Raw genomic sequence first — 18,563 nt, 5'->3', positions numbered from 1 at the left:
ATCTCATCTAAACTTTTAATCCCCGTGTACCCAGCAGAATGTTCCATATGACTATTTACTTATCTGGAAAGCAGGATGAAGTAAAATTGTGGAAGGAACAAGGCCTAAACTAAAAAGCCAAGTTGTGATAGTTTATCCTGTAAATTTTTTTAAAATAACATTTCGCCCACACTGGCATTCTGCTACTGGAGTCTTTCTTTCTTTCTTTTTTAAAGAATTAAATGCCTACAGAATTTCTCAGCTTGTCATTCAAGCCTATGTTTATCATGGTCTTTGCAACCTTATCACCATGAATCTACTGTACCAACAAAGCTAGACTACAATGTTCCCTTAACCTATCAATTGCAGACCCTCTTTCAAGCCTCCTGCCTGTAATTCCCCAAGCCCATTTTAACAGATGAGGAAACTGAGGCAAACAAGGTTAAGTAACTTGCTTAGGGTCACATAACTAGAAGTGTCTGAGGCTGGATTTGAACTCAGGCCCTTCCTGATTCAAGGTCTAGAGCTCTATGCATGGCACCACCTAACTACCCCATTCCTAGTTAACTGAAACCTAAGCCTATCCTTTTTCCCAAGCCCAGTCCCAGCAGCTTTCCTCCTGCTATTAATATCTATAGCATTTAAAATCCAAATTCATTTGCTACTTACATGCTCCCTTTTATCATTAAATACTCTTACATGTAACATACTATCCCAGTATATTGCAAATTTTTTGGAGTAGTAAAACTTCTTATACCTATTTATACCCCCAGCTTCAAACAGCATTATTTTGCACATAAAAGGTGTGTTAACTGGTTGGCAGAAACAACTATACACACATATGTACAAATATTTTAATGATACAAGTGTGGAATAAAATGCTATGCTTATATTTATGGTTTTGGAGTGTCTACATGTATAGTTAATTACAAGATCCTACTGTAAGATAAAAACAGGCGTTTTGCTTATTTTTCCTTCCACAATTACTTCTAACATAACTAATCAACATTTTTTATTTTAAAAACCATAAAGAATATCATGTTAATTGCTTGAGATTCCCCAATATCTAAATATTATTTTGAAGCAATTTTTATAAAGTATCTTGACCCTGAAAATTTGTAGTTTCATCTAGGTAGGGATAGCTTACTCAGATCCCCAGGGACCCATTAAGCCTGCTAGTCTTGGGAGTCATGAGAGCCAGAAGATTCTGACAAGTTGTAACTAATTTCACCTTTTCTATCTATGTTTGTGACTTTAATGCCCAATAATAAAGATGAAGTAACCCAATCTTCTTTTTGTTTGGGTGGGGGGAAGAGGAGGGATTGTGGTCTCAATTAAGGTACGAACAACATGAGGTATAGCTCCTAAGATAGCTAAACTAAGTTTTACATTCCTAGCTATACTGTCTTTAATCAAGGCAATGGATCTACTCCTTAAGTAAAAGTTGAGCTCTACATATAAGCAAAGTAAATTGGGTACCCAGAAGGGGTTTAGGATGTGAGGGCAGGGTATGGTGGGAAGCACAGAGAATGATTGGCTTTAATACATACAAACAATACAACTACAAGGCACGTATGAGACAAATATTCTGTATTAAGGCTGGAAGGGATCTGGAATGTCTAGTCTAATCCTCTTATTTTACGGGAGAGAAAACTGACTTATCAAAAGTCACACAGGTAGTAATGGAGGCCATGCAAAAATAAGCCAAAACATATTCCCAAGGAGTCTACAACTTTATAAGTGGAATAAGAGGTTTTACATAGAGAGCACTGAAGTATGGTGTGACACTGGGCAACCTCCACACCTCAGAGCTGTTATGCTGGTCAAATAAGGTATGTATCAAGCTTTTAAAAAACCCTATATAATACTCTATAAATGTCAGACATTTGCAATACACAAATAAATGGATCAGATGAAGAGTACTGTGCTAGGAGTAAGTCATGAAAAGAACTCTAAAAATACCAAGCCAAAAATCTATATCCCTGTTTATCCAACACAAAAAATGCAAAAGAAAAAGTTACAAATGTTAAAGAAATACCTTTGTCTGCTAGACAAAAAATTTATCTCATTCTATTCTGATAGGCTGTTCCCTGGACCTCTTATACCAGTCCAAGACTGTGGTAAATAATGTTCTATGACTGACTTGTTCAGTACCTAAATTTTGGCTCTGTTATGTTACCAATTACAGATGATTTCCCACAAGCAGAAAATATAGAAAACAGATTTATTGTTGGCAGTTTTCTTTGTTAGTTATATGCTTACAAGATGAACTACAAATAAAATTTTATTCAGTAATAGACTTTTTTGTTTGGGTGACAGGACCAGGCCAGCCATGCTTCATTCTTCTCTCAGCTGTGCTTCTAACCCTATGGATTTTGCTACCATGTGCCCCTGTACAAGCACCTTCCCTATGGCCACGAATGTTTCAGCTCCCTTTTATGTGTAATATTGCTTGATTAGAATGTAAACTCTTTGAGGGGAAGACTTGACTTTCCTTTTGCCTGTATTTTTATCCCCAATGTTTAGCAAAATGTGCCTGCCACACAGCTAATGCTTAATAAATACCTGTTGCCTTGTGTTGGCTAAAATTACGTTATATCGAAAAATAGCGAGAAATTAGCAAGCCATTAAACTGGGACGTTATTAAAAAACATCTAAAAAAGAAATCTAAAAACAAAATCTGCTTTGTGACTAATATTTTTCCTCCTCACAAAGACCACCTCAGTCCCAAAAGAGAAATAAAGCTAGTTTACTACATAATAAAAAATAGGAAAAACTACAATACCAGTAAACTACAAAGTTTCAATCAAGTGAATTTAGAATGAGGTCATCTTACAATGCAATGCATAAATGAACATAAAAAACTAGTATATTAATGTAGGACTTTAAAAGGTTTTACAAAATGCTTTACATATACACCTAGCTTGGTCCTCAGGGTAACCTTATTATCCTCATTTTATAAATGAGAAAACCTAGGTGGAGATAACGTAAGCATCTTGCCTAGGGTCACAGACCTATTAAATGCCTGAGGCATAATTCAAATTCAAGTTTTTGATTCCAAGTCCCACACTACCCATTGCAACACTTAGCTGATGCTAAGATATTAAAGCCTAAGACTGACACCTCCCTTAGTTACAATCATTTAAAGCACATTCCTACCTTCACATTGGTTCCTTGGAAGAATTTTCCATCTTGTCTTTATCACATTTTCCAAGATTTGTAGTCCATAATACTGAAAATCGGATAACAGAAGTATGTGAATATATTGTTCTAAGGCTGACAACAACTTTCAGGATTCACATTCAGACAGACATTCACACGTATATATCTAAAGTTTCAAAAAGGTATTAAGCTAACAAATTTAATTATACATACATTAAACAAGAATCTATTCACCCAATTACTGAGTTGTTCATGCATTTTCCTTGTTTTACTGTTTACTATACTATAAAGTATAAAGTCCTGCTGTTTGATCATGCTCACACCAGGAGGAAGAACCAAGTAAAAGGCCCTTTGGCAGCCAAATGGGCTATCTGTAGAAAAGAAAGTAGTAGCCAGATATGAATTCACAGCATAAATGACTGTTCATATGCCCAAGTACTTTAACACAACCACACCACCTATGAATTTAGTAGCTTGGATGGTATACCAAGCTTCCTACCATTCTTCTATGAGTTATAAGCTCTTGGCAAAGTATAAGACATTCTCATAGGCACTTTCTATAGAAAGTGGTCACAAACTTCACTGGTGTGTTACTTAAGGAGCAGCAAGACAACCCACAGGTTTACTTAATTTTAATGCCCACCCCTAAGGTAGCTATTTCTACTTATTTAAAGATAAACTTTTGAACACAGTCAAAATAACACATAAAACATATGGTGCAATCAATTGTTCTTTACCTTCCAGATATTCCTTCCTAAGTATAAGAATCATGACTAACAGCGTGAGTAAAAAGGCAGACCAACCACTTGACAAGCCATTTCTCCCTCCTGCTACTCACTCTAAATAGTCAAGTATTTATTCATAGTAAGTTATTACTCAAAATAACAAAGATGACCAATTTAGAATGATCAGGCATGAAGAAAAGGAACAAAAATGTTGTGGTTTCTCTTAAGTATTTGGTTCTGGACAAAAATAAGTAACAATATCTGAAAGGTAAATTCATTCACATACAGAAGTTCAGATCGCAAGTTTTGGCTGCGAATAAGAGTTCATCTTTAAAATGGTTAGTTATTACACAGTAAAATAGGATCATTAGTATTTCAACCAAAGGGATCATATTAATGTTCATGTTATCCAAAGCACAATGCAGACTGTCCATACACACACACACACACACACACACACACACAGAGGCGTTTTTGCTGTTTTCTTTCATTTTTATATTGCATACATTTCTAGGAAAAATTGGCCATTCAAATTCTGCATCTGCAAAACATTTCTGGAAAGAGTAAAAAAATGAGGCCAAAGTAATTCTGCAATCACAGATTAATGCAATTTATGTTTTCATAACCAGCAGTAAATATGGAAGCTTATTATCATCTAGTTGTAATCCCTAGAACTACCTCTGGGGAAAGGTAAAAAAAAAATGTATATAAATATTGAATCACTGAAATTCTGAAAAGTTCGAAGAATAAGCCAATATGCATTCTCCTAAACAAATTTATGAAAAACTTTTGTCCAATATGAAATTATAGCATAACATTCATAAAAAACCAATATGATGCAGTGTATATATGAAAATGAAAACTTGCTGGGGGTGGGGAGAGAGAAGAAAAACTTAATGCTGCTTCCTAAACAACCTTAAAACTAAAACAAAAAAACTGCCCCAGCCACATATAGATAATCTGGGGGTTATTTGTTTTTATTTTTTCCTTTTTCTACATAAATGCCTCCAAAGAAAGTCTTGTCATTTAAACAGAAATGAAAGGCTAACCAGGACCAATGGTTTACCATTTTAACACTGTGAAGAACATGAAAGCTAACATTTATAAGCTTTAAAATGTTATTTATAGTAAAGTTTATGTACATTTCCTATCTTTCGCTTAGATATTCTTTCATATTACCAAACTTTGTTCTTGCTTTGTAGTTCTTTTCTATCATCCAACAGCCTACTAGCTCTTCATTACCCACCCATTACCACAAAAAAGAAGCTCTAATTTGAACTTAATTTTTCTGTCACTCCACTAGACAGTTGAGGGTAAAACCCAATTAGATCCATACCAAGAAAGTTCAAAACACTTTTTGTACTACTATCCTAACACAAAGTTTATCAGGATTATGAAATAAAAATTTTAAATTATAGAAAATTAAGAAAAAGAAGCCTCTAATTTTGCAGGGAAAGGTGGGAAATTTGGTTCAGAATTTCAAAATGAATTTTTTTAAAAAGAAATTTACTATAATAGTACAAATATTTTTTAAAATTTTAACGCATTCTAAGTGGCTATATTGCTACTTCACACTATCCTGTGCCTTAAGACTTGTGGAAATCCACTGCTGAGTTATGAAGATGAGGGACAGATAACAGCAAAGACTAAATGAAAAAAGAAATGCATGAAATGATCCCTATGGTAGAAATTTCTACTGTACCCTTAATTACTCATTCTATGCATTGAATCCCCTTTCCCCTCCCACCTCCCAAGAAACAAAAACAATTGATGAACAGAATTCAGTTAAAGGGAATCAAAAGGGTAGACCTTGTGGAGGCCTGCCGTCAAAGCCTAGCTGTGTCAGTTGCACAGGAAGACACCCCTTTTCTTCCTATTACAAGCAATCAACATAATGGAACATTATGATTAATATCAGGTAGTGTTAAACAGCTTTAAAGAAAAAAAAAATGATTGCATAAAAAGCCAAATGTCAGAGTGCATAAATTTAGCACCAAATCACTTGTAATTTATGTAAATTGAAGAATTCTTTACCTGTTGCTTTCTTTCTGTTCCTCTAATCATCTCATTTTTCACAAGACAAATTTGAGTTTTTAAAAATACTGTTGATAAATCAACTTAAACATTAGTAATGTCTGTCAGTATAAAAAGCAAAATTTACCAGGCAAGCAAACAGGCAAACACTGTTACTTAAGGTTAGCACTTTGAGGAAGTTCTGAACTGTATTTTTTCCCTAAAATTTACAAGATTAAAAACTAATTAATATTTTAAAAACTTGTTAATTAACACAATCTGATTTCAGAAACAAATTCTGAAGATGGCTAGTTTCTGTTAACACAAAGCATACAAATAGAGAAACTTTTGTGTATATTAAACAGAATGCCACGCATGTAATTTTATTTCTTTTAATTATTTTAAAGCAAAGTGTGAATCATCAAGCTTAAAACAGTCAAAACACATTTTGATCAGCCTTTTCAAACTTTTAAGGAAAAAAAACTCCACAAAACCTGAATCATACATTTTAAATTGCAAATAAAAACTGAGTGCTGTTCCATTAAAAGCATTGGTACATGACGTCAGTGTTAGAGCTAACCATACAACTTGATGTTGGAGAGCCTGTATTGATTACTTGCCCAGAATAATCCTTTTGATTAGGTTGTATTTTGTCTCTGAATAATAATCAGAATTTACACAATTCAGACCTGCATACATATAAACTCTTAAAAAAGCGAAATGGAAGGGATAAAAACACACCTTGCATACTAGTCCTGAGAACAAAACTTCATTCATAATTTATTTGTTAGGACTATTTGTCAGGGATACAGAAATGTTATGTCTCTTAGGGTGAATTAAAATTTGAACTTTAGTAATTAAACAGGATAAAATTATTTGAAGTAACAAATGCTAGTGCAGTAAATGAGATACCTTCCTCAAAGTTTATGTATGGAAGAAAAGGAGAAGTATGAATTTTAAAACCACCACTTGCTTACTTTCGTGTTCATATTCTGTGAAAATTCCAAAATTGTATCAACTCTTGTCCATGCATCAGGATGTTCCTTTAAGTGTGTCAAGACTTCCTGAGCCATTCTTTGCTAAAAAGGTTACAGAAAACAGGAAAGATTTTTAAAGTTGCTTTTACTTAAAAAAAAAAAAAAAAAAAAAAAAAAAAATCAACAGAAGTACATCCACCATAATTTTTTTCTCAAGCAGATTCAAACAAATGCTTTGAGGAGGTGGCACTGGATAAAGCATTAAACCCAGAGTCAAGAAGACTTGAGTTCAAACCCAGCTTCAGACACTAGCTCTGTGAGCGTGGGCAAGTCACTTAACTTCAGCCCACCTCAGTTCCCCAACAGTAAACTGGGGATAATAGCACCTACGTCCCAACGTTGTTAATAGGATCAAATAAGTTAAAATTTGTACAGCATTTTACAAGTCTTAAAAGTGATATAAATGCCAGCTATTACTATTAAACTGCAGTTTGACTAGACTATTTCCTATGTATGTTTTCTAAGCATTAATTTTTTAAAAATTTAAATTACACAGGTTGATTAGAACTTTCTGCATAAAGTCAAACAGTCTGCACTCTACTATATCTTACCAAATAACTCACCTAATTTTCATAACTCTAACCCTAAAACAAAGGATCAGTGTGACATAACAAGTATTTTTTGAAGAAAATCCAAAATGTAAATCCAAACTTACCAAATCTTTTACAGAAAAACTCACTGTACTATTATTATGTTTTGTTCCTTGAGGAAAGGGATTAGTTTTTCTTTGTATCCCTAGGACCTAATATAGTGCCCGTAGGAGGCACTATATTAATTCAATATACATATATTAATTATTAATTCAAATATACATGTGTGTGTGTTCATACACACACTATCTCTACACATGAGTGGAAATATCAAACTACGTACAGAAAGTTATAAAATAGAGTGGGAAGGAAAAAACCTCAGCTTTAAATCTGCAACTCCTCCAATGTGCTCATTAATCAAAATGCTACTTACCTTTCAATATTCATCTCAAATAATACCTACTTGCTCTTCAAGAATCCTTTCCAACCCCCCCCCCCCAACTGAATCTTAATTTCCTTAGAATTTAGTATAGGGTTTAGTTAAGAGCTAGAAGGGACTTTGGTGATAATCTGATATAAAACTTTCATTTTACCTTTAGGGAAACCAAGGTCTGTAACATTTGTAAATAGCAGACTGAGGTTTCAAATTCAGGTCCTGAAGCTAGCATATCTTAAAAAGACTATTAGATTTGGAATCAGAGGGCATGTATTCAATTTCTGACTCTACAACTTACTATTTGACTCTAGGTATGAAAAACTTTGGGCTTCAGTCTTCTTATCTGTAAAATTAGATGACTGTACTAAAGGACCTCTAAGATGCCTTTTCCCTCTAAACCTATGATCCTTTAACTTCAAATTCAGTATTCCCCCACTCTATGATTATTTCTCAGTCTTTTATTTGGATTACTTGTTATTTCAACCTTTTAAGGTAGTAGTGTATCTAAGTATCATTTTCATTTTAAAGATAAGGTAGTGAGGCTTGTTCAAGATCACATACCTAAAAGTACAACTATAAGTTCAGCCCACAGTCAGAACACCAACTCCAAGATTCTTCCTATTAAAGCCATACAGCTACTCAAGTTATTAGAAAAATGAAGCTTCTGAACTATCGATGAACCATAACTATCCTATCCTCTAAGGTTTCAATGTATATGGACCATTAAATGTTACCTTCCATAGGATCTAAACAATAAAAAAAAAGTTTCCACATTTAAATAACTAAAGTTCTATTCCTTTATGACTTTAATAATTCCAACAAACAACTTATAAAACACTTCGATTTGTCCAGGGTCACAGTATGTGTTGGAGGATGAGGCTTGAACCCAGGTCCTCCTGGTTTTAAAGCTGGCCAATTATCCACTAGAACCACATTATATCTTTATTAAAATTGTACCGATGTCAAAAACATTTTCTATGTATCTATATAGCAATAATTGTTGAGGATATAGAAAAAGTGTCAGTGACCCTACAGATATTCATTTTCTTTCTAGTTTAGAATGTGCTAATTCCCAGGAGCAGGAAAGTCAGATAGGTGGAATCTACAAAAGGAATCAAAACACCTTTCAACATTTCCTAAGCAGTCACCGAGTATGGGCCAAGAAGGCTGTGGTGCATCATGTGATAAGTCTCAGTACAAGTAATGGAATTGTGGTGTGGTTACACCAAATTAGACAATTGGTAACATGCATGTCCACAGGAAATTTCACATCTAACACATTATCTAAGCACTACCATGACGATTAGTAAACTTACTACTCCTCTCATTCATTTCTATTACCTATTAGAATCTACATGTGATTTCATATATTCAATGCTAAAATTGTCTTCCTCTAAAGTTATTTTTCTCAATTAATACCTTCATTTTGCCTCCAATCAGTTTTCTTAAAAAACAATAACACAAACCTACCATCAGTAAAACAGGGAAAAAAGAAAAAAGATTTAGGAATTTTAAATATATCCTAAAGTTATAGAATTCCTAGTGAAGTATTTTCCTATAGTTACTAATAGGCTGAGAGTTAAAATAATGCTAAATAATCAAAAGAATGTCATATTGAAAGAGAAATGCCACTTTCCCCCTAGTCATCTAATATTACTTCACGTGCAGACATTTGGAATTTGTTGAATTTTATTATATATTGACATTCTAGTTTTGATATTAGTCAAAATGTTTAGTTTTACACAGAAGAGACAGATCTAGTTTTCAGAACTTATATTCTATATGTGGTTCCTGAGCCTCAGAATTGCCTTTTGTTTCTTTTGGTCTCCTAAGAAACTGCTCATAACTGTGAGGTAGCACCACTGTATACTGCTCCAGTGCTTCATGTCATCCATTTGTAGAGAGGTTTCTAACCACACATCCAGAGCTACCAGTAGTTAAAAAACAAAACAAAACAAAACCCTTTCCTTCTCTCCAAAGTCACATGGGTCTCTAGACTTTTAATTTGTTACCAGTATGAAATATGAGATTACCATGAAGGCAAAACTTGGTGAAACCATACCATCATGTTACATCTTTTAATGACCTTAAAGGTCACACTAAAGATGGAACTTTAGAACTTTCAGATTAGACAGCTAAAGATTCATTGGTAGTATTCTTTGAAAGACTGTCAACAATGGATTAAAATAAAACAAAAAATCGTAAGTAAATCTCACAAACCCAATCAATTGTAGGTGACTATCTTTTGGCTACTGACTTGTGATGTGAAAAAACTTAAACATTAAAGACTACTGTTGGGAGGATGTAATCCACTGTATAAAGAACCATACTTTGTCTTATTAAGCCCTTAACATAACAGCAACTTTTTTGGAAATAGGTTTGCAGTTTAAAAACCCTTCAAATCAAATTTGGAATTTACTTCCTATTAAATCAACATTAAGATTAATCTATCTCACATAAAAGAGGCAAGGAAAAGCTTTTACACTGGAGGGGAAGAGGGGGGAGGCGAGAGGAAATGAGTGAATCTTACTCTCATCAGATTTGGCTTAAGGAGGGAATAACATACATACTCAATTAAGTTTGGAAATCTATCTTACCCTACAGGACAATAGGGGGACAGAGGGTAAGAGAGGGCGGATGATAGAAGGGAGGGCAGAATGAATGAGGGAGTGGGGTAATCAGAAGCAAACACTTTTGAGGAGGGACAGGGTCAAAGGACGGGATAGGATAAAGGGGGGGAACACAGGATGGAGGGAAATAATAGTCTTTCACAACATGACTATTATAGAATTGTTTTGCATGACCACACATGTATAACCTATGTTGAATTGCTTGCCTTCTCAATGAGGGTGGATGGGGAGGGAGGGAAAAATCTGAAAACTCAGTTTTAAAAACAAATGTTAAAAATTGTTTTTATAGGGGCAGCGAGTTAGCATAGTGGACAGACTTCCAGACTTGGAGTCAGGAGGACCCAAGTTCAAATCGGACCTCAGACATTGACACTTACTAGCTGTGTGACCCTGGGAAAGTCACTTAACCCAGACTGCCTCGTTCCCCCCCTCCCCCGCCAAATTTGTTTTACATGCAAGTGGGAAATAAGATGTACAGGCAATAGGGTATAGAAACTTATCCTGCCCAATAGGATAACAGAAAGGGAAGAGGTTGATAAAGGGAGGGCAGACTGGGGGAAGAGGTATTCAGAATACAAGCCATGTTGGGAGGGAGGGGAGAGATGGGGAGAAAATTTGGAACTCAAAATCCTGTGGAAGTGAATGTTAAAAACTAAAAATTAATAAATTAAAAAATATATCCCACCACAAGCTTAATCTTCATTGAGAAACATTAAATGCTATTTACTCATTACATAGAACTTACATTTAGTAACTTTCAGAATTGTTAATGATGGCTTAAAGGTTCTCCAGTCTTACTTCAATCTGTGTTTACTTTACATATATATAAAACATAAATATATATGTATGTATAGTAACAGCCATACCTCAAATCTGAGAACTTAAAAATTATATGCTACGGTAACCACCCCAAATTAAGTGGTTTACTAATTCCTTGACTATTTCAGTTGCTATCATGGCCTAGGCCAAAAGAAAAAAAAGTCCAAACAGGGCTCTCTAGATGATATGGAAGGACCTTCTGAGCAGTAAATCAGTGCAATCACAAATTTGAGCATAATTTCCCCCACAGACATTTCAAAGCACAAATGTTCTTCCAAAAGCCAAATATGTTTTCACACATTTTAGGTAGCATAAAAGAAACTTGAAATTCCTGTTCAAGGTTAAGTATAAAGAAGCATCTTCTGTTTGGTGATATTGGTCTTACTTTAACTCTAAACAGATAGAATTTTTTGAAAATACACTTTTGGGGAGAGTAAAAGAACAGCAAATGCTGGACAAAAAGATAGCAGTGATCCAAGGGGTTCTGACCTGTACTCAAAACAAAGCCTTAAAAAAAAGTCATTAAGCTGACAGTTTTTTAAACATTTTTTCTCTTCTCCACCCTTACAGACAAAATTCAATAACATTAACTTCAAACACCATTGTAGTTAGAACCTCATTTGATTAAGACTATAATTTGCACTACACAATGGTTCATTCCTAAATATCCTTAAAATTGTGTTAAAATGGCACATCTCATCTACCAAATTTGGTAATCATTTTGACAAACCATCTATCTTAGACTCTTAAAGTCAGTCAGTGCTAATACCATAGCAAAGAGCTTTACAGTTCCTTTTCTATAAAATGTGTATATTACTTGTCCTTCCTTACAGATCATCATGAAAATATGTGGGAAAAAAACGTAAGCCTTTTTATTACGTTGGAAACCAGAAGATACTTTAGGCAACAAGCATAACGAGCAAGAATCTTATTTAGTAACAAAATAGTTATTGCTCGCTAGACTCCTGATCAGATTTCTAACCAAACAATAGGTCAGTATATTTGGTCAATAGTCTGTTAAGAATCCATACTAGCGCAACATGTATGAATACCTAATATATAACTATTAGAAAGAAGTAAAAATGCTTAGCACAGCCAGGCACTATGCTAAGTGCTTTACAATTATTATCTTACATGATCCTCACAACAAACCATGGGAGGTAGGTACCATTATTATCCTCATTTAACAGATGAGGAAACTTGAGGCAGAGGTTAAGTGACTTGCCCAGGATGTCACAACTAGTAAGTGTCTAAGGCCGATTTCAACTAAGATTACAAATGATTAACTATAAATACCTCACAGGATTATCAGAAGTCTCAAATGAGAGAATGTACTTGAAATACTTTATAAAACTTCAATGTTAGCTATTGCAGTCATCTTTAAGAAATCTTCATTAACTGACAAGTGTTACATATTTTAGGACATGATTTTCTATGGCCAGAAGTCTAAATTCTGCAAACAAGAGGAAAGGAAATACATATATACCTACATGTGCATACTTGTATACATAACACACAAGTTCCTTCACTATTTCTCACCTTCAACCCCGTTTGTGGCAGTCTCCTTTAAGAGTATTAAATCATATTTCTTAATACAAATTTTATGGCTAAACATCAGGAGGATGAAATAATACTTACAACACCAAGGTAACTTTGGGCAAATCATTTGAAGGTATGAATGACTAAGCATTTACTATGTTCTATGTGCCAGGAACTATGCTTGGTGCTGTAGACTCAAATACAAAAAATTGACAGCCCTGCTCTCAAGGAAGTTTAGAGTCTCATGAGGGAGACAAAACATAAAGGGGAATTGTGGCTAAGAATGGGTATTTTGGTCCCATTAAGCTACAGAGATGGTAAGTAGAACCATGAGTCAGTCAACAACTTTTCCAGAAGCAGTGAGAGTACTGATTGGATTGCTGATCTCAGATCCTACTTTACCCCTAAGCTTCAATCATCTCTTCCAACTCTAGATACATATTCTCATAAGATACATCTTTATTATGAGATTAACTTAGACAAAGCATACTGATATGATTTGAATTAAGTTGATTAAGTGGCAGGCTCATCATCAAAACCCACTTATACCAAGGTTCTAAAATAACTTACAAAATGCTTCTTTCCACAGATTGTCTGGTCATATAAAATTGTTATATTAATTCAACTTTAGCCTAATAGTAGAATATTTTTAATGCAATTCAATCTGTATCAGCCCTGGTTTTTATACTTTACCTGGGCTCCTTCTCCATGGTACAAGCAATTCACCACACTGTCCAAAAGATTGATATCCAGTTTTTGGCTGAAATCCAGCAGCTGACGAGCTGCATGGTCTGCTAACATTGTCATAATTGCTGGCATAGATTACTGCAAACAGAGGGGGAAAAAAACAACAGAAGATCATACCATGAAGTTACTGTTGATCAAAAATAATTTTTATTCATACAGAAATTTTATTTCAGCCATTTTATTTCAAATTTCAGCCAAAACATTTACCAAAACCATTAATAAATTATACTTTAGGCCATTATCTCGGTAGAAAAAAAACAGTAGGAAGATAAGACATTATCAGAATTGAGGCAAAATGAATTAAGTAACTTTTCTATGGTCTCACAATACACATCTGAGGCAGTTATAAACAATCCATTTTTACTCTTAGTCCAGTACTCTTTCGACTAGATTAGCAGTATAGACTTCATACTTTGAAGTACTGGTACAAAGTCTGAAGTACAATTATTTTTTGCAATTTTCCAAAGTGGAAACCTAGACCACCTAACTTCAAAATGTGGGCATGTCATAAAAGCCTAAGAGCTTGCAGCAAAGGAGTTGTGTACTAGACTAGGGATAAAGATGAACAGGGTTCAGATACCAATTAGGACCTTAAACAACTGTCACCTTAGCAGTTGAAAAAATAAAAAATCACTTCTGTGGATCTCCTATCAATAAATCAAAGAAGGTTAGCTCTCTAAGGTCCCCTCTAGCTGCAACACTCTGTGATCTATGGGTAGTGAGGCAAAGTTGAGGAGAGCTCAGGAATGGGAATTTCAGAGGCCCTGGTTTCAAACCCAGTGTCAGCCACCTGTGTAACCTTGGCCTAACCAATCTGTCTATCCCTTAAGGTCCTTTTCCACTCAACCTCTATGTGCCTATGATTAAAAAATATGTGATTTTAATAATCAGACACACTACATACCCTTGGCATCTAAAAAAAAGTTCCTTTAAAAAAATTTAGTTATTTTGAAAAATCTAATGGATTTGAACTTCCTACATGTTTAAGAAAAAAATCATGTTTGCTTCTATCCAAGAAAATAAATTAAAATGTTTTTGGAGTCAATTAAAAATTTCTCTTGCTTGTCAATGAAATTCGTTGTATTAAAATCTTACTTTGTTTTCAACAACTTTATCAAAGAGTAGAGTTTACCTAGCTGGTTGAAAGTATACAATTTTGTTTTTCAAAATGTATGTCTCTGAAGCCCTTCTACACCTTTTCCCCTGTCAATAGTGTATGAGTGGATTGTTTGGCATTTTTTGGAGGACGGCTACTTCTAAATATAACTTATATTCTCTATCAATGGTCATTTATACTTTCTGACTTTCTGGTCTAAAACAACTTCACTAAGTCAGAATAGCATAGAAATTTGGGAATTTTCACCAGCAATATTAAAATGTAAAGCCAAACTACATTAATACTTTTGTCACTGAAAAATTTGAAGACTATTTCATTGTAACTTTCTAAATTTAAAACTAAGCAAAAGCCTAAGATTGAATGAGTGGCGTTTAATTTGTATTTTATGTGGCTTATTTAGTTACTTTGTATTAATTTCAAAGTAGAAAAATTAAGTTATGACATTCTGCTTAAGTAAAATGAAAATCCTAAAGTCAATATTAAGTTTAAAAATGCAATTTACCCTAAGACACAAAAAAAGCAGAAATTATTTTACAGACTTTCTAAGGAGATTAAATAATTAACTACTCTCAAAACATACCAGTCTATTAACTAGTTTACAACCAGGACATCAATTCTTTAAACCTAGGTGTTACACAACATATATTTTTAGAACACAGCACCTGTCATAAGCATAGCTACAGAATCTTGGGTCAAAAATAACTACGGACAAAAAGAAAAATTGAAATCTCTCTCATACACGGTCTCAATGGTGCCACTTAACTCTTTCCTTACCCAAATGAAATTTTTAAAAATTCTAAGATCAAGAGTAGCATCTTTTAGGTTTAGAAAACAAATCATTCATGTAGAACAGAAAATTTACAACTCAAAAGTGTTTTTTAATTAGGACTGAATGGTTAGCAAGGAAATAGTTAACTTTTTTCTCTTACTTGGTTCTAGTCAAGTACATTATTTGTCAATGGATAAAAACATAAAGAGTTTATATAATTACTTTTTATGCAACCGAGGTTGCACTTTTAAGTGCTGAATTTTACTGGCTAGGGTCTCGCCACCCTACCCCCCCCCCACCGGTCTTCAGGATATCTATTTCAAGGTTAAGAGTCAATACCCCCCATGATGATAGCACCGGGTCAGTCTCAGTATTATGTCCAAAATGACCCACCTATTCTTAAAGTACAGAAATGGTCAATGTCAATCACATTTGACTTCATCCCCATCAAAAAGAAGAAAAGAATTCAACTTCAACCATCAGTGTTTTAAGCTTCCTCTCTCCATAAAAGATTTTAAGTGTTAACAAAACTCGGAAGAAATATCCAATTGCCAGGTAAAATACCTTTTTTGCTGCCCCCTCCGCTCCAAACACCAGTTAATTAGGTTCCAGTTCTCCACTCAGGATTAACATTTTATCTGAGCTAGTACTATCCAATGAAGGCTTTTGCACTTCAACAGAAACAAGCCAATAGTTACACACTGCCCATCCCCTATCCAGAAAGTCATAACCGTTGCTTAAAGATAACTTCACAATAGGTCAAAGACAAGTCACTACAAGGAGACAGCTACTTAGGTGTGTGGGAAGTAGCCAGCTTCATTCAGGAGAAACACACCCTCCCTTGCTTTCCTCTGGCCTCCCACCCAAAACTGACTGTGCTGCACTTCTAACTATAGAATTCAGTCAGGGGCACTCACCCCCGCCCTTACTCGGGAAAGGTATTCAGACCAAACGCGACTTAAGTTCACCGCCCTAGTCTCTGTGTAACAAGGCATGTACGTGATCAGAAGTGGACCGTAGCAGATGAAAAAAAATACAACAACAAACAAACGCCCCTTTTATATTCCCCCCCCCCCTCGGGCACCCCCCCCCCCCCCCCGTTCCCGAGAAGCGGGCTGATCAACGCGCTCATACTACAATGCCCTAGCAAATTGGTTTACATGTTTTTGAGTCTAAATGTGCATAAGGCCATCGGACTTAAAGTGATCTCTAAAGTGTTAGTATAAAGGCACCACTTTACGATTTAAACCAAAACGTTCTATTTCTCTCCAAAGCTTTAAAACACAGGCACACGTACGTGTGTACACACACACACACACACACACACACACACACGCGAGCCCCGGAGTTGGCTAGCAGACGGAGCAGCTACACTGCAGCCCCTCCCTCCTCCCGATCCCAGCTCTCTCTACCAGGGGGCCACGTGATGCAGGCGGACGTTTCAATGCTGCTGGTCCTGCTGCTGCACTCAATATTTCTGGAAACTTCCACTCATAATAATTTACAGAGCTGTTCCCCAAATCACCCCAGCCAACGGGGAAAGCCCTCAAACCAGCACTCGGGCCCCCCCTTACTACCACTGTCCCTTTGCTTTCCATCATCCCCCTCCCTGCACACGCTTACAGCCCAACAGCAGCAGCCCTTTGCCTCCCGCGGCCGTCTACCCCACCTCCCTCCCCTCCCACCACCCCAGTGGCAGAAGCTGTTCCATTCAATTGCAGCACCACACCACACACCCAGGCCCGTACCCCCACTCCGGGGCCTTTTCCACTGCCGTGCCGCGAAACGCCCCCCCCTCCGATCCTTCCACTTCACCCCACCCAGGATCTCTCCTTTCACCGCTCGTTCCAGCTCCGGCCCCCCCAGCCCTCAGGATTAAACTCCCCTCCCTCCTCTCCCCCCACGACCCCCCAAGATCGCTCATTACATGTTCCGACTTACCCAGAGATTGAACCAACTGCCTCGTCCTTCCTTGCGGGGGGGACTGGGAGGGGATGAGGGAAGGTGGGGAGGGGGGAAGGAGGGGAGACGAAGGTGGGTTTCACAGTTTGCCCACCTTAAAAAAAAAAAAAGGAAATTAAAAAATCAGGGGAGGAAAAGGGCAAAAAAAAAGCTCAACAACGTTTTACTCTTCCAATGACGCCTCCCCCCGCCTCACACGCACCCCCCCAAAATAACGATAACGAAGCGGATGAATCGACGATCCCGCCGGGGTGAAGGAGGGGCGGGGGAGGGGAGAAGGGGGGGTTACGTCCCAGAGATTCAGCCCCGAGGGGACCCTCCGGCCAGGCAGCAACAGGAGCAGCAGGGGGGGCGCCGCTGAAGTCCACAGTCAGGGGGACGCACAATGCTGCCAGGTGCAGTCCGACTTCCCCCCACCACAACACAGTCCCCTCTCTCACTCGGCTCCGGCGGCTGGGCCCCCCCAACCCGGCTCCCCTAAACTTTCTCCCCTCCTCTTCCTCCTCCTCCTTCTCCTCAGCGACTGGCGGCTCCCTCCTCCCCCTCCGGGTGATTGCACGGACGGCAGCAGCAAAAACTGGAACAGGCGCCGCTGCCGGGGCTGTTGCTATTGCTGTGGATGTGGATGTTGCTGTTGCTGCTGCTGCTGCTGCTGCCGCCGCGCCGCTTCTCCCCCTCCTTCTAGTGCCACAAACTCGGAACCGGTTGAAACCGGTTCAGACTGGGAGATTCCATCTCGGTTGAGTTTTCAGCCCATGGCGCCGCGGAGCGTTTGGAACCTGGGCCTCCTCCCCCAGCCCGCTAGCTCATTGGTCAAAGCTGGCCGCCGCCGTGCCGTCAGACACGCAGGCATTGGCTGCTGGAGCCATCAGTCCCACCTAAAGCCTCCACACGAGCCTGCCGCTCAGGCCCCCGCCTCTTTCCAGCAGCGATTTGCCCGCAGAGTGGGGGAGGGGAGGTAGGACGGGTTGAGAGGGAGTCTGGATGGGGGGGGTGGTAGGCAAGGGAGAGATGAGTGGAGCAGGGAGGACAAGGGGAAGCCGTACGGGGATTGGTCAATGCTACCTGCCAATCAAAAGTAGCCTTCCCCACCTCCCA

General features: G+C 37.2%; 1 protein-coding gene across 1 annotated transcript in view; it reads right to left on the bottom strand.

Moving 5' to 3' along the window:
* The window catches only part of XPO1 (exportin 1), a 61,290-nt gene extending 43,529 nt beyond the window's left edge, over positions 1–17,761 (bottom strand). The window contains exons 1-4 of the mRNA XM_027865151.1: positions 17,445–17,761; positions 13,564–13,695; positions 6,857–6,958; positions 3,139–3,211 (exon numbers count right to left, since the gene is read on the bottom strand). Of these exons, the coding sequence (XP_027720952.1) occupies positions 3,139–3,211; positions 6,857–6,958; positions 13,564–13,689 (301 nt within the window). The 5' untranslated portion in view covers positions 13,690–13,695; positions 17,445–17,761. The remainder of the gene's footprint in view (positions 1–3,138; positions 3,212–6,856; positions 6,959–13,563; positions 13,696–17,444) is intronic.
* Between the last annotated feature and the right edge of the window lie 802 nt (positions 17,762–18,563).

Source organism: Vombatus ursinus, unplaced genomic scaffold (genome assembly GCF_900497805.2).
Source record: "Vombatus ursinus unplaced genomic scaffold, bare-nosed wombat genome assembly UNPS02014778.1, whole genome shotgun sequence".
NCBI lineage: Eukaryota > Metazoa > Chordata > Mammalia > Diprotodontia > Vombatidae > Vombatus > Vombatus ursinus.
Note: the sequence above shows the minus strand (reverse complement) of the source record. Positions and strands in the feature narration are given on the sequence as shown.